The 16,809-nt window shown below is 35.8% G+C and overlaps 1 protein-coding gene across 1 annotated transcript; it reads right to left on the bottom strand.

The window, feature by feature from the left end:
- Window positions 1–1,806: 1,806 nt before the first annotated feature.
- On the bottom strand, window positions 1,807–16,029 carry LOC148308993 (serine palmitoyltransferase 3-like). The gene is made up of 7 exons (XM_088260762.1): window positions 15,590–16,029; window positions 9,836–10,018; window positions 7,730–7,884; window positions 6,322–7,021; window positions 5,490–5,653; window positions 3,766–3,864; window positions 1,807–2,162 (listed from the first exon to the last, which is right to left on the bottom strand). The coding sequence occupies exons 1-7, from the start codon at window positions 15,728–15,730 to the stop codon at window positions 1,943–1,945; spliced, it is 1,662 nt and encodes a 553-aa protein (XP_088116888.1). The 5' UTR covers window positions 15,731–16,029; the 3' UTR covers window positions 1,807–1,942.
- Between the last annotated feature and the right edge of the window lie 780 nt (window positions 16,030–16,809).

The raw sequence follows: 16,809 nt of genomic DNA, 5'->3' as shown, positions 1-16,809 counted from the left end.
TTTGAGATGTATTTTTCACATTAACCTTCCCTATCCGTACTATCCTATCTGCAGACAAGTCTCTAAAAATAGCGGCTTTGCTGGTTATTTCTCTTTAATAATATATTTTTTATATATTTTAAGACTTCTCAGCTATTTTGATTTTGCTGAACAAGTGTATTTGGTTTTTGATACGCTCAGTAATTTTGAGTTATAGCTTCTGGAATATCTGTTTAGTCCATACTGATAGAATGCAAATTTGAAAAATAATTTCAACTGTCGGCAGACTTCTGATCATCTTTTTGCTATTACTATGTTTTAGTGGCTGTGAGGCAGTACATAACGCTATGAGAGTCTAGTTTTTAAACACAAAGAACTTTAACGAGGTTTTAAAAATAGTTGTGTCAATAGTTCCGCTAAATTGTTAAAAAAGTACATATCTTACAAATTTCTTTACGGTGAATTAGTTTGACTTGCTTGATCACTCAAATAATCCGATACAAAATGGCTGTATGAGGAAAACTCGTTACATTTGCAAACAATGTAACACAGAACCATTGTACGTAGGGTGTTTTGAAAATCCAAGCATATAAAATCTGTTCATTTATAATATAATTATGTATAACTTTTTCAGTAAATTATAACATACTCATATTCATTGCAATGTTTTGTCATATTGGAGTAAAAAAATACATTTTATATTACCTAAATGTGTAATTTATTTTAATTTATGACATTATCATAAAAATGATACAATTCCATATTCTGCTCTTTTAAATAAAAATGAGCCTCTTATGAGGCCAAGACCCTTCAGAAATTCGTAAAAAATAAAAACATTTCGTTTTTGTAACTAATTACTTACATAGATTCCACACTTGAGATTTTTTATACTTATTTTTTAAAAAATATGTACACAAGGGTTAAGAAAAAAATATGAATTTTTAAAATTTTTTAAAATTTATTATTTTTTTTAAAAGAGAAATATTTGTGTTTTTATTATTCACACAAATATTTAAATTTCATACTATTTCTGTGAGCCTAAGCAGCTCATTATTAGAAATAGGTATCAAATTGTGATATAGTGGGTTCGAACCGAGAAACTCTGACAAGAGTCTGCGACACTAACCACGGGACCACAACCCGACACTAAATGATATAATTAACTCCTCTATTGCCCCGAATGCTGGAAGATGTATGGCACCTACTCTAGGCAATTAGAAACTGCTGAAATGCTAATCCCTAAATGGTCAGTTGGAGTGTCCCTTAGAGACAAAATAAAGAGTTCACAAATTCGTGGAAGCCTAGGCGTAACAGACATCAATAGTAAGGCGAGGAAAGGCAATTATAATGGTATGAGCACATAGGACGCAGAGAACCTGAACATATTGTAAAACAGACAATTGCCATGGATTCTTCGAAAGACATCTAGAGGAAGACCAAAAAATTAATGGATGCTGCATAAAGATAATATGATTCAAAGGCACGGCCTATATGTTAGAAGTACCTACCTGAGGACGAGAAGAGCTGACTCCGACAGTCTACAAAGATGATAAGTTGGGATGGAGCCAGGAAGGAGTATATATGATATAATTAGTATTTTATAATAATATTTTGCCAATGATTTTGTGTGATATTGTTAAACTAATAAATAAATAAACATATAATATAATATGTTAAAATGTTAAATCAAACATTCGTTTGAAAATGCCATAACTAGCCAAAACAATTGTCACAATTTTTTAAAATGTTTTTTGAAAACAATAAAATACAAGTTAGTAGACTCAAAAAATCAGTGCGTGATAGTATAAAAATTAAACGCCAAATCTATAAACATATAAATAATAAATAAATACTTTATACATGAAAACACTGTGATATGTATCCAAAAAGAATATACTTTTTAAATAGTTATTATATCCCAATCAAATCCATAATGATCCGGTCATTTGTGGGGAATCGAAGGTTATTCAAACTCGATGGGTTGAGTAGAGCGCGGCTTTCTCGAGAAGAAAATATTGGCTTTCTGCGCCACTTTCTGGATACTGGCTATTCCGGCGTCCAATTGTTCGCGACTGTGGGCCGCTGAGAGGCAGATCCGGATGCGGCCCTTGGTGATTTCAACAGCGGGGAAGCCGACTCCAACAACCACCACGCCAGCGTTGGCCAGCTCTCGCACCGTATATCTGGAACCCAGAGATAGCTTGCATTGCTAACCGACTAACCAACTTCCAAAATTTCAAAAGGAAATCATTATTCTCTCATTCAGCCTAATGTCCCATCCAGTCTTTGATGAACAAAAAAGAAATATCCACCACTTGTCGAATGAGGATGGGACATTGCTGTACCAGAGAGCACCTTGCGAAGAATGGTATCTTTGACGTCCCCATTTACGGATGCCGTTTTGAAGAAGAAGATCTTAACTCTATCCACGCGGCTCGCATAACCGTTTGTGTTTTTACAAAACATTCCCCACACGCGGCTGACATAACCGTTTGTGTTTTCACTTAGGTCCAAGTTTCGAACCTCAGTTCAACTTGGAGGGATTTTTTCATGGTGTGGAACTTTGGATAAAATAATACGTCAATCCTTGGCCTTATGACATCTGTTGAAATATCTGACTAATAATTTGTAACATCGCAAGGATAAATAATATAACAGATCCCTGATTTTTCTTGCGGTCGGTAATTAGTCCGCGCCATAATCATGCCCCATATCTGTCTCACTCTTGACGCTACGCATCGCCAGTGGGTAAGAGTGTCACACGATGCGTGCTTTGATTTATTTATGTTACGATCTTATTTGTTTATATTACGATATATTTCAAGAATAATGTGACACAAGTGTATTATAGAGTACCAAAAAGGCACAATGAATCCCATTGAAGGTTTTTGTTTAGGAAAATAAATCGTTTCTTAACTAAATACATGATAAAAGTAATCATTTTAAAAACGGCTAAATACCGCCGCGTACGGGCGTCTCTCAGGAACAAAGTTGAGGCAGTTAAAAGGTTACCACATATTCATTGTTTGCCCAATAGACGACCAAATGCCAACATTTTTCAAGACTTTGGTCCCGCTTATTCCCCTCTCTACAAATATTTTATTCATCCTAGCGAGCACGAACCCAATTATATACAATCATTTACATACATTTTAAAAATTTAACAGAATCAATTTATAGTAAAATAATAAGTTTAACGTGATGTATAATGAAATAATTTTATCTAATTTGACATTGGCAAAAGTATCAAAAGCTAACCAACTGGTGCAGAGACGGCAACCAATGGCCCCTGAGCCCACATGCGGACTGACACTCAGCACTATCAAGTTTAGTCTAAAAAACTGGGTCATGGACAAAAGCCAAGAAATTTGGTCCAACAGCTCAGGGATGAAACGTGCAAAGGAACTGATCATGGGGTACTCGCGGAAATTCACCACTGTAGCTCTAAAGCTTAGCAAAAAATATAAGGAATAAAGAGATAAGGCAAATCTTGGTCATAACTGCCGTCACGAAAAGGCGATTCAGTTGCCTCTGCCACGTACTCTGCATGCCTCCCGAGAGCCGCCATCAAGCTTGCCTCTTTTACAAGGCATCAGGTTTGCGCCGCCCAGGACAACCACTGCTGACAATTTGTCAACAGTTTGAATCAGAACTTCGGGACGCCGACCTGACTTGGGAAGATGCAAGGGAGCTGGCAGCCGACGGAAAAGCATGGAGACAGTTTGTGGACGGATATGGTTTAATAATATAGTATAATAATATGAGATATTTTCAGACGATGCTTACGATAATTTGGAGTACTGGAATATTACAACAGGCACTATGGTGGACTCTTCATGGCCATACACGATGAGCCCCATTTGCACCAAGCGCCGCCTAAAGTATCTGAAAACAAGCATGGAATGTTAGGAAACTGTGTTTCTTTACTAGTGCTGTACTAAACAATCAACTAGTTACTAGCTGTATTTTTACCTACTGAAAGTAGAATTACTCACAGTAGATATATTATACATTTTTATTATAGCAACATGAATGTGATCCAAAGAGCATGAGTCGGAAGACAGTTGCTGGCTGATATCAAAGTCCGGAAGGTGTCCTATGTGTCCTAGGTGTCCTATCTGGAAGAGTCCTATGTGTTTAAAGGAGAGAAGTACGAGCTATTGCACCTAATAGAGGGTCGACGAGGTGTGGGCAGAAGACAGATCTCCCGGCTCCGGAATATACGAGATAGGACGGGGATCAGGACCGGTGAGGTGCTGTTTAGAGCTGCCCGAGACACGGACAATTACTCTCAAGTGATGGTCGACGTCAGGGGGACCTGACATGACACGAACAGAAGAAAGAAGAGTAAATCCATGTTTCTGTAACTGTTTTACTGCATTTTTTCACATATTACGCCAAAATTGCGGAAGAATTTTAGCGAAAAATAATCTTTCAATTAAGTGTGCACAAAATTTTGTACATTTTCATCAAATATAGAGGGATTTTTGTAATTCTTTGGGTTCAGTGTAGGGAACATATCAAACTACTCAAATAAAAGATGGAAAATGGAAAAATTTAGGTCGGAAGGAAGTTGCACGAAAGTATGGTATCAAGACCGTCCAAAGAAATAGAATCATATTCGGAAGCTTCACTTTCACAACAAACACGCATTATTCGATTTTTAAACATTCTGAGTTCATCCTCACTGTCACTAAAGAAACATTTCACAAGTTCCACAGCAGAACAAGTTCCGCAAGTGTTTTCATCATCGCTAAATGACAAATTCGACATCTTATAAGGTGAAAAAAAAAATACTGATAAAAAATTTGTGTTATTTACACAATATACTTTTTCAAACTTTATAAAATCAAACAACTTTCTTTTAACCACTTTTTTAAAAATTATTAGTATACTTTAACCATCCGGTTTTGACAAGAACCTTGTCATCATCAGGGTTTATTAAATTCTAAAACATTAATACTCATAGTTAATTACATTCCCTTACCAAAAACTTCCACACACTCCGTACACCATATGAAAATATGATTAAAAAAATATGATTTAAAAACTCCTAAATGTTATTATTATTGAATGAAAAAACCATTTAAAAGTTTTTAAATCATATTTTAAAATTATATTTTGAAAATCATATTTTCATATGGTGTACGGAGTGTGTGGAAGTTTTTGTAAGGGAATATAATTAAATATGAGTATTTTAATGTTTTAAAATTTCATAAACCCTGATGATGACAAGGTTCTTGTCGAAACCGGTTGGTTAAAGTGTACTACTAATAAAAAAAAGTGGTTAAAACAAAGCTGTTTAAGTTTATAAAGTTTATAAAATGTGCCACAAAATATCTGCCAAAAACATTCAAGAAATACTTATTATTATTGACGAATCAAAAATGTTTTGGCGCTAGCACCGCGACACGTCTACACGGGTCGATATCCCGACGGTGCGCAGTTTTCGCGCTGTAATAAAGCTTGGATGTATCGACGGTTCGCAGTAAAACGGTTAAATTACCAACCTCGTGTTTCGGGCCAGTCTCTGGAGGCGTTGGATGCCGTCTGTATTCCCGTTGAGGCCCATCAGGATGCTCATGCTGGTTATAATCTGTTGCGCCACAACCGGGGACATGCCGTGGGAATAAGTGTCCGAGTGTGCGTACTTCTTTAGGTAATTCATTATTTTCTGCAAAAGTCCAAATAATCACTATTTGAGATTTATCAAATGTACTTACTTCAGTACATTTGATAAATGAGCGGACACCGTTGCCACAAAAAACGCGCTTAGAGTGTCAGAAATGAAGACTCTAAGAAGCATATCAGGCAAGAGTCTTCGAGATAGAATAAGAAACGCCAGGATCAAGGAAATATGCGAGATCGAAGATGTCATTAGGTGGGGAAGGCAAAGAAGGAGACAATGCTATGCGCATGTGAGGAGAATGGAACCATTCAGATCGCACTGTACGGCCAACCCCATGGTAGACGACTCCCGGACAGACCACCAAAGAGATGGGTCGATAGTTGGGAATCGATATCGCAGGAGGCTAATCCCTCTTAAAAACAGGTTGCAAGGCCTACAATAAGAAGAAGAAGAAGAAGACCTACTTCACATGTGCAGGTCCTCACCAAAACGTTACATTTCCATAATAAATGATTTTAAGATCAGGAATTCTAGCTTGTAAAATTGATACGTTTTGGTGAGATTTAATGTACTCATATTGGTTTAACACAGGATTGGTCACGTATTGTCGCAACTTTAATTAAGATTTTCAAAGTCAAGAGTTGTTCAGTATCCACGATACCAAAATGATGTAAATTAGTAGGAATAAATGATATTTTATGAATATAACTTACGCGAGTGCCGGCTACGTAGCCGCCACTTGCTCCAAAGCTCTTGCTGAATGTCCCCATCAGAATATCCACGTCTTTGGGATCTACTCCGGCAAAGTCGGTCAACCCGCGCCCGCGTTTCCCCATAGCGCCGATGGAGTGAGCCTCGTCCATGTACAGGTAACATCCGTACTTGCGCTTGATAGCCACGATCTCCTTCAGATGCGCCAGACTAGCTTCCATGGAGTAAACGCCCTCTACCACAATCAAGATCTTCTTCCAGGGCAAGTACGGCTCTCCGGGAGGCGCGCGTCCCTCTATGATTCTCTGGCGTATTATCTCCTCCAGATGTTGCACGTCATTATGCCGGAATACGGACAACGTGGCGCCGGAGAGTCTTATTCCGTAGATGATAGAGTTATGATTATATTTGTCGCTGATGGCTAAGCAGCCGGGTTCTAACAGCGCCGGGAGAATCGTCGCGTTAGTGCCGAATCCCATGCCTACTACGCAAGACGCTTCCACGCCCAGAAAGCGCGCTATGAGCTGCTCCAGCTGGAGGTGCGGCTCGCAAGTTCCGAGCTCGTTGCGAGGGCTGGCCAGCGACACTCCGTACCTGCGGATAACAGACTCCACCGCGTCGACGCACTCTCCATCGGTTTCTGCAAAGCCCAGGTAGTTATAGGAGCCCAGGTTGATATAGCGTGATTGGGTACCGGGATACCTAAAAGGCACACATAACAAATGTATAATGAATACAGTTCAATGATTTCAGTTCCTCGGATCTCAAATCAGCAATGAAGGAACTTGCGAAGGAGGGATCAGATGTTGTATCGCCACCGCCAAAAGTGCCATGTTTAAGCTAGACAAAATCTGGAAAAACCGGGGTTTGAGCAACAACACCAAGATTAATCTTGTCAGGAGTTTGGTGTACTCCATTTTTCTCTATGCTGTAAAAGCAACTGAAAGGAAAAAATTGACGATTTCGAAATGTGGTGTTGGAGGCGTATGCTCCGAATTCTATGGACAGCTAGACAGACCTACCAACGAGTCCATTCGCCAAGAACTAGGCTTATCTAAGCGTAGTTGACTGAACTACGCTTATCCATCCAACTTGACTCTGGCCAATGTCTGTACCCGACGGATTCTCCAGTTCTTTGGACGCGTTACGCGTGGCAACTACGATAGCTTGGAATGACTGGTTGTGATCGAAAGCCTGGAGGGGAAGAGAGAGAGAGGAATATCCCTTATACAATGGACTGATCAAGTTAAGTCAGCAGCAGGCACCTCGGTGGTTAGAGCGCTACGTGCAGCGCAGTCAAGGGATAACTGGAGAAGAGTCGTTGCTTCCACAAGGGTCACACCCTCAGTAATGAGAAATAAGACTGAGAAGAGTAATGTTTAATTTTATTTAATGGATTATAGTACTCACTTTAGCGTCCACCCGTTATCTGATGTGGTGCAGTCCTTCAGAGTGATTTCGGGGCCAGCCACAGAGGTCATAGGTCGTCCAGCGGCATCCTTGACTCGACGGTATATATAACGAGAGTAAAATAACTCGTTCGTATTGTATAATGGTGGATAGTTCTGTAATCAAAGCGCAACATAAATAAGCTTTGATTTTCATACAATAACTAGCAAAGGCAGACAACAAACTAACTGCCTTACATTTAAAAATTACAGAAATATATTTTTTTTAAGCAATCGCATCAAGACGATAAGCATATTATTTCCCAAATCATCACAAATGCAAAAACCATAGGTACAATTCGGATACTGATGAATTTTTAAAAATCTAAATTTTTAAGCTGTGTAAGGATTATAAAATCTGGCAGTAATATTAATTGAAAACAAACACACAAAGCAATTGAACACACTTCGGACGGGAAAGGTATTTCTACCCATTACCCACTTATTTAGTAGACTTATCTGTGTTTGACTTAAAATTAATACATAAATTAAAATGGAGTTCTACAAATTAAACGCCAAATCAATAATTAAATTAATTAATCCATAAAATATATTTCTACCCCTTCGGTCGATTGATGCTTAAGGACGGGAAGGGTATTTTTACTTTCTGCACCGGCTTCATTTCAATGACAGAAAACTAATGAATTATCCAATGCTTTTATATAAATATTATATACCAATCTCTTTGTCAAGGTCTTCACTATATATATTTTGTGCGTTTCCGTAGTGTAATGGTCAGCACGCTGGGCTACCGTACTGGAGGTCCTAGGTTCGATTCCTATTAGGGGGATGAATAAATATAAATGACTTTTTCACTGTAATATTTATTCAATATTACCCTTGACTGGTACCTGAAGCGGAGGGCTGATTACCTTTCCTTCATGTGTTAACAACAATTAAGATACTGCGTTTTTATGATGCAGTACCCTATGCACTGGTGCGGATGAGGGTTTGAATGAACGAGTGGAACATAATGATCAAACCCCGTCACCAGCGGTCCGTAGGTGTAAAAAATACCCATCCGAAATTTGTATATATATCGCTCACTCCTTTCAACAACGTTATATTTCAAAAATCGTCAATTTTCAGTTTTCGGAATTCCCCGAAAATGTACTATATCCCAGCAAAAGCGGCATATTTTAAACTTAATATTTACCCACTACAAGGCAGAAAGCATTGTTTTTGCATTTTGAAAAAAGGGTATTGTTTAATTTATTTTTTAAATATACTAAATATTTTTCAAATGGAGAAAAAATATTCAGGTTTACCTAAAAAGATCTGTTGCACAGTAAAAAGTTCAATAAGAGGCTTGATATTTATTTTTAATACATTTTACTATATTTTGAAACTTTAAAAACGATCTCCAGAAATATCAAGTTTTTTTATATTTGACGGTGTTGAAAGGAGTGAGCGATATGACATGACATTGGTCAAGACGTTTGATACCTTATATAGCTGTTTGCAATCAAACTTGTATTTATTTAGATTGGCAGTGACAGGGATATTGAAAGCTATTAAACGTAAATTCACAGTAAAAACGGGATACATATATACAATGTCATGTATTTAAAAAAATCAAGTTTTTTGATATATGACGCTGTTGAAAGGAGTGTCCGCATCCGTAGTGTAATGGTCAGTACGCTCGGCTATCGTTCTGGAGGACCCGGGTTCGATTCCCAGGGGGGGTAAAAATAAATTTGAGTGATTTTTCACTGTAATATTTATTCAATATTACCCTGGACTGGTACCGGAAGCGGAGGGGTGATCACCTTTCCTTCATGTGTAAACGATCAAGATAACACTGCGTTCATATGACGCAGTGCCCTATGCACCACTGGAGTGCGGATAAGGGTTTTATTATTAATATTTATTCAATATTACCCTGGACTGGTACCTGAAGCGGAGGGCTGATCACCTTTCCTTCATGTGTAAACGATCAAGATAACACTGCGTTCATATGACGCAGTGCCCTATGCACCATTGGGGTGCGGATAAGGGTTTTATTATTATGATTATTATTATGAAAGGAGTGAGCGATATGTACTTCACATGAACAAATTGAAAATACCTTCCTGTCGAACTCTCTAGCCACGTTGGGAGAGAATAGGAGTTGGCAGATGTATCCAATCGTCAAAAGTATACAGACTCCAAGCTTGGTGAAGAACAATGTTACCAGCGTACATTCCTCATAGGACTCCTTGGAAGTATCCATGGTGGACCAGTCGGTCAGTTCTAGTCTTTCGTTCTTTATCTGTAATGAACATAAACAGCCATATCATATCTGTAATGAAGCCAAGCTAGCAGATCACAGCGGCGTGCTGGTGCCGACACTAATGTATGGAAGCGAAACATGGAACTGGCAAAGGAAGGATGAAAGCAGAGTGAATGCTGTTGAAATGCGCTCCCTCAGACGAATGTGTCGAAAATCATTGTATGACAGAATTGAAAACCAAGATATAAGAAAGGAATGTAAGGCTGAACGAGGAATAATTGAAAAGATTAGGAAGAGTTCTTTGCGGTGGTATGTGGAGCGAATGGGTAGCGAGAGAATGACTTAGAAAATACATGTGGCGAATGTGAGAGGGAAAACAGAACGAGGACGACCGAAAAAGACTTAGCACGATCAGATCAATCAGAACCTAAAATCTGGCGGTGTCAAAAGTCTGCGCAATCGGAGGGTATGTACATATGACTAGATGTATGGATGTGAAGGAGGCGAGGAGTGTATGTCAGGACAGAAGAGAGTGGCGTTCCATCCTCTCTGCCTACCCCTGCGGAAAAACGGTGTGATTGTAGTAGTAGTAGTAGTAGTAACATAAACAGAGATCAACAAACTGAACAAATGAAAATATATAAATTAAATACAAGGATCTGATGGATCTTTGTCAGACGGGAGGAATATCTAATTTAACATACTCAACCTATAAAGGATAGTATTAGTTTCGTTTTGTGTTTATAACAGTCGATATAATTAATATTTTCATTCATCATTTTCTTTTGGAAAATTCGCCTTCGAAAAAACATAATTTTCGTAAGTTGGCAATGAATGACGTCACAGAAACGATGGAGTTATTTTAATATAGGTAACATTGCTAAAATATTGGCGGCTTTATTTGTTGATAATGTCTATGGTACGAGATCGTTTTTAAAGTTTAAAAATAAAACGAAATGTAATAAAAATAAATATCAAGCCACTTATTGAACTTTTTACTGTGCAACAGATCTTTTTAGGTAAAACCTGAATGTTTTTTCTCAATTTGAAAAATATTTAGTATATTTAAAAAAAATAATTAAATAATACCTTTTCTTAAAAATGCAAAAACAATACTTTCTGCCCTGTAGCGGGTAAATATTAAGTGAAAAATATGTCGCTTTCGCTGGGATATAGTACATTTTCTGGGCATTCCGAAAACGTGCACAACTGAAAATTGGCGATTTTTTATTTATGACGTTGTTGAAAGGAGTGAGCGATATGTATAAATATACACTTTTGGTAAGTGTGGGTAAAAAAAATTGTGCTTGAACTTAGTACTTACCTAATTTTATGTTTGTTTCGTACGTCATTATTATTGTAATGAATGCAGATTAAATATATTTTGTGACATACATTAGTACCAAATGGTACCATGAACCAAAATATTGTATATATTAATTAACATATTTAATAAGTAAATATGTGTAAATAATAATAAAAAATATTGTTTTAACCGAAACATCTCTTTTAACCCTTTGGTTAACCCTTTGAGGACAGAATAAAAAATATTTTAATTTTCTAGAAATTATTTACAAATAAGTATAAATTTTACTGAAAAAAGTGCACACAGATTGATACAATATTTATCCCTCAACAAAATTAAAAATACACATTTTGTGCATGGTGGTTAGCAACAAAGACCATGTTTTACAAAGTATAAATAAAAACATTTGTTCATAAAAATATGAGGTAATATATAACACTACTGATTTTTAGTATTATTGTGACTATAACTCATATTATTTTTTGACATCTCATCAAAGATGAAGAAGAATATGGAAGTCTGGGCATTTACGGGGCTTACGACCGTCATAGGCTGGTTTAAGTGATCACTTTATACACGTGTAACATTCACCAATTCTACCCATTATTGACAACCACACTACTCAAATTCTTGGAAGTTCTATATATATATATATATATATATATATATATATATATATATATATATATATATATATATATATATATATATATATATATATATATATATATATATATATATATATATATATATATATATATATATATATATATATATATATATATATATATATATATATATATATATATATATATATATATATATATATATATATATATATATATATATATATATATATATATATATATATATATATATATATATATATATATATATATATATATATATATATATATATATATATATATATATATATATATATATATATATATATATATATATGAACCAATTTAGAAACCTTGTTCATGAATCACTAGAAACATCTATTGGTGAGATGTAAAGAAGCTTTTTATTAAGCAGAAACTCTTATATTAGTATGTGAGATCCGAATCCTGGATTATAATCATAATTATAATAGATGTCTCTAGTGAAGTTCTAGTGAAGTGGTTCATGAACAAGGTTTCTAAATTGGTTCATATATATATATATAGAACTTCCGAGAATTTGAGTAGTGTGGTTGTCAATAATGGGTAGAATTGGTGAATGTTACACGTGTATAAAGTGATCACTTAAACCAGCCTATGACGGTCGTATGCCCCGTAAATGCCCAGACTTCCATATTCTTCTTCATCTTTGATGAGATGTCAAAAAATAATATGAAAATAACTCCTGTAATTGGAGATAATCCAGATTTTGTGAACAAGTATTTGGACACACTCAAAATGTTGTAAATTATAACTCATTATGTTTATTTCGTTCAATAACCTCACAAAATTGAAAAACTTAAATACAGATAACCTATAAATATCCCGATATGTGCACATCGCCACAATAAATAGTCTGAAATAAGCTCCAAGACAATGACACCAACATGAAATCTATACAAGCACTATTTCTGTTACATAGGCAACACATATTGCACTACGGTTTTAACTAGAAACCTGTAGGCACTTAGACAATTTATTTTAAATTTGTGGTTAGCAGCAGTAACCAGTTGTCCTGAAAGAGTTAGCCGCACTTTGAGGGCTACTATGCCCGAAAAACCACGATTTAAACATAAATAATTCAAAAGTGGGCAGGACATATTGCAAGACAGGACCCCATAGGATGTAGGTACCCCAAGAATTCTATGATGGAGACCTTGGGAGAACAAAAGAGGTATCGGAAGACCCCAAAAGAGATGGTCCGAACATGTGGGGGGTAGAAACTGGCTGCAAGCAGCAACCGACCGGAAGAAATGGAAAAAGGAAGAGGTCTATATCCAACAGTGGAGGTCAGAGTGAAGAAGAAGAAGAAAAATTAAATAGTAAATTATGTTCGATAATTCGCTCACTCCTTTCAACAACGCCATATATAAAAAAAAATCGTCAATTTTCAGATGTGCATGTTTTCGGAATGCCCAAAAAATGTACTATATCCCAGCAAAAGTGGCATATTATTAACTTAATATTTACCAGCTACAGGGCAGAAAGCATTGTTTTTGCATTTTGAAAAAAAGGTATTGTTTTATTTATTTTTTAAACATACAAAATATTTTTCAAATGGAGAAAAAATTCAGGTATTACCTAAAAGATCTGTTGCGCAGTAAAACGTTTAACAAGTGGCTTGATATTTATTTTTAATACATTTTATTATATTTTTAAACTTTAAAAACGATCTCCTGAAAAATCAAGTTTTTTGATGTATGACGTTGTTGAAAGGAGTGAGCAAATTTATAAACATCCTGTGTCATTATTTTATCTGGTGCGACGAAAATATCTCTCGGATTTTATTCGACTAAATGTGTGTAACATTATATATTTTTTTTAACTAAACGACTAACAAGTGAATGCCCCCAAAGTGAACAAATCCACTTGTCTGGGAGAATTCGCCACTGTTTTTCAGGCTGAAATGAGCGCAGTCATGGAGTGCTTCCACATGAACCTATACCGATCATACTATAACAAAACGATCTACATCCTCTCGGACAGCCAAACTTCTTCTAATCCTTATCCGCACCCAATGGTGCATAGGGCACTGCTTCGTAGTGACGCAGTGTCATCTTGATCGTTAATTGCATGAAGGCAAGGTGATCAGCCTTGCGCTTCTTGTAATAAATATGAGAGTGAAAATCGGCCATATTTATTTTGACCCCACTGGGAATCGAACCCGGGACCTCCAGCACGGTAGCCAAAAGCGCTGACCACTGCGCTACGGAGGTGGACATATATTTACATGATAATATGTGACTAAAATAATAATAATAATAAAAATGAAAAAAACTCATGAGTTAACAACGATCAAGATAACACTGCGTTTATATGATGCAGTGCCCTATGCGCCATCGCGTGCGGATACGGGTTTGAAGAAGAAGAAGAAGAATATCTGGTCAACGAAGGTTGATGGAAACGAAATAGATCGTGTCATCAGCCATGTCATCCGTGACTGCATAAGTCGGAATAGTCGGCGGGTAGTAATGAAGAAGCGAAGATTGTTTGCAAAGACAGATTGGTGTGGCGTTCTATCATCTCTGCCTACCTCCTCGGGAAGCGGCGTGACTAAAAATATATATTTTTCAAATAGGTTTTATTGAAATGCGCCCTCGGGACGGGAAAACCCAGTAAGGACACATTACATAAAAAAAATATAAAAAAACTAACTAACTAACTAACTAACTAACTAACTAACTAACTAACTAACTAACATCACGCCGCTTCCCCGCAGGGGTAGGCAAAGAGAATAGAGCGCCACACCACTCTGTCCTTGCAAACATTCTTCGCCTCTTCCACGTTCATGCATCTCCTCATACATACCCGCCGATTGTTACGACTCCTAACCTGACCACTTTCAAGTAATTGGCATACATGATCGTGACATGTTTTTCTCGGTCTTCCTCTGCTTCTTTTCCCGCTAACATTCGCCTCAAAAATTTGTTTTACCGTTCTTTCCTCACTCATTCGTTCTACATGTCCAAACCATCTCAACATTGCTTATCTCAGCTTTGCATTCCTTCGTTATTTCACTATTCGCACATCTATCATACATCGTTTTGTCGCACATTCTTCTGAGAGATCGCATTTCGACTGCATTCAGTCTACTTTCATCCTTCTTTTGCCAACTCCATGTTTCACTTCCATACATTAGAGTTGGTACCAGGACTCCGTTGTGCACTGCCAGTTTAGCTTCCGCTGATACGTTTTTATTTGCTATAACTGATTTCAGTGCACCATTCACTTTGTTCCCAGCATTCACTCTCCTTTCTATGTCTTTATCAATCTTTCCATCCCTAGAAAACATACTACCCAAATACACGAAATCATCTACCTGTTCCAAAATCTCTCCGTTTACTAATATTTCACATTCAGATCTGCATTCTTCTCTTTCAAAAACCATAATCTTGGATTTGCTAACATTCATCAATAAATCACTTTCCTTGCACACATTATACACTTTTGTCACCAACGCCTGCAGGTCTTCTCTGCTATCAGCAAGAAGAACAGCATCAATAAATATTTATCTTCATATATTGTGCGTTGTATTAAAACGCAAGTCTAATAGTTTTATTTCTTGATTTTCTTCCGCAGAAAAAAATATTTTTTTAAAAAGTTTAAATAGTTTTATTTTGATTAATAGAAAAGTCGTACCTTTTTGCAATCGCTTTCATTCGTCGAATTTATATAGGATGTATTTTCTCGAATGCCATTATTCGTTTTCCTGTGCACAAGGGATCCATTCTCCATGTGTAAAACTTTGCCATTTCCATTCAAAGTATTATCTTGCTTCATATTTACTTTTCAATGTTCCCGATATAAAGTATGTATAATCTGCTTGCAGCCGATCACAACACCACATTAAAACTATGAATTTGTTATAAATATTTCGTCAACATATGCTCGCCACACGTTTCGTTATGAACGGGACAGCGGAATTCGTATTTCAAAACCATTTTTTAATTATTGTTCTTTATCATATAATTTATTTCTCGGATCCTCTCCCCCTCAATCTTGCTCAATCCTTATCATTCATTTATTATCTTATTACATTAATTAATATATAATACTAAATTGGTACATAATTAATGCTTCTCAAAACTGACGTAAAGCCGCCATCTTGGTTTTTCTCTGTCGCACGCTGTTTTACCGGCGGAACACTTTTTGAATTCAAAAATGAAAGGAATACATTTCTTTATAAATATAGTTAAGTATCTTCTTCTATGGTCTCAATCTTGTGGGTCTGTTTGCAGCAACAAATGACGCCTCCTTCTTCATTCCAGTCTATTATGAGCCACCCTTTTCAGCTCCTCATACTTTGAACAGCCTATATTCTCGTATAAGTCGCCAAGATACAATAACTAATATACGAAATTACAAATTTTAACCAAGTAGATAAAGCGGAGGATTATACAAGGAAGAGTATTTTCCTTTTGAAGTCGCTGCAGTGGTTACGCTTTCCCGAAAGGGTAGAATATAATCTGTATCTTATATTCCATACATAATATGGCTCCAGAGAATATATATATATATATATATATATATATATATATATATATATATATATATATATATATATATATATATATATATATATATATATATATATATATATATATTATATATATATATATATATATATATATATATATATATATATATATATATATATATATATATATATATATATATATATATATATATATATATATATATATATATATATTTAGATATATATATATATATATATATATATATATATATATATATATATATATATATAGAACATTTTCGATGCATAGAAATATGGTTCACCTTATATTACATACGTAACCATTGACGCACGTTCTTTCTTATTTACAATCCACGGTCAT

The sequence above is a fragment of the Brachycentrus maculatus genome, unplaced genomic scaffold (genome assembly GCF_059751285.1).
Source record: "Brachycentrus maculatus isolate JH-2025_06_01 unplaced genomic scaffold, ASM5975128v1 h1tg000142l, whole genome shotgun sequence".
NCBI classification, from domain to species: Eukaryota; Metazoa; Arthropoda; class Insecta; order Trichoptera; family Brachycentridae; genus Brachycentrus; species Brachycentrus maculatus.
This window is presented reverse-complemented; position numbering and strand designations above follow the sequence as displayed.

Excerpts from the sequence above, each read along its gene's own strand:
- LOC148308993 (XM_088260762.1), bottom strand. The coding sequence starts at position 15,730 with ATGAAGCAAGATAATACTTTGAATGGAAATGGCAAAGTTTTACACATG. Across the intron at positions 10,019-15,589 it reads ATGAAAGCGATTGCAAAAAG|ATAAAGAACGAAAGACTAGA; the intron begins GTACGACTTTTC and ends TGTTCATTACAG. Across the intron at positions 2,163-3,765 it reads TTCCAGTACTCCAAATTATC|ATATACGGTGCGAGAGCTGG; the intron begins GTAAGCATCGTC and ends TCTGGGTTCCAG.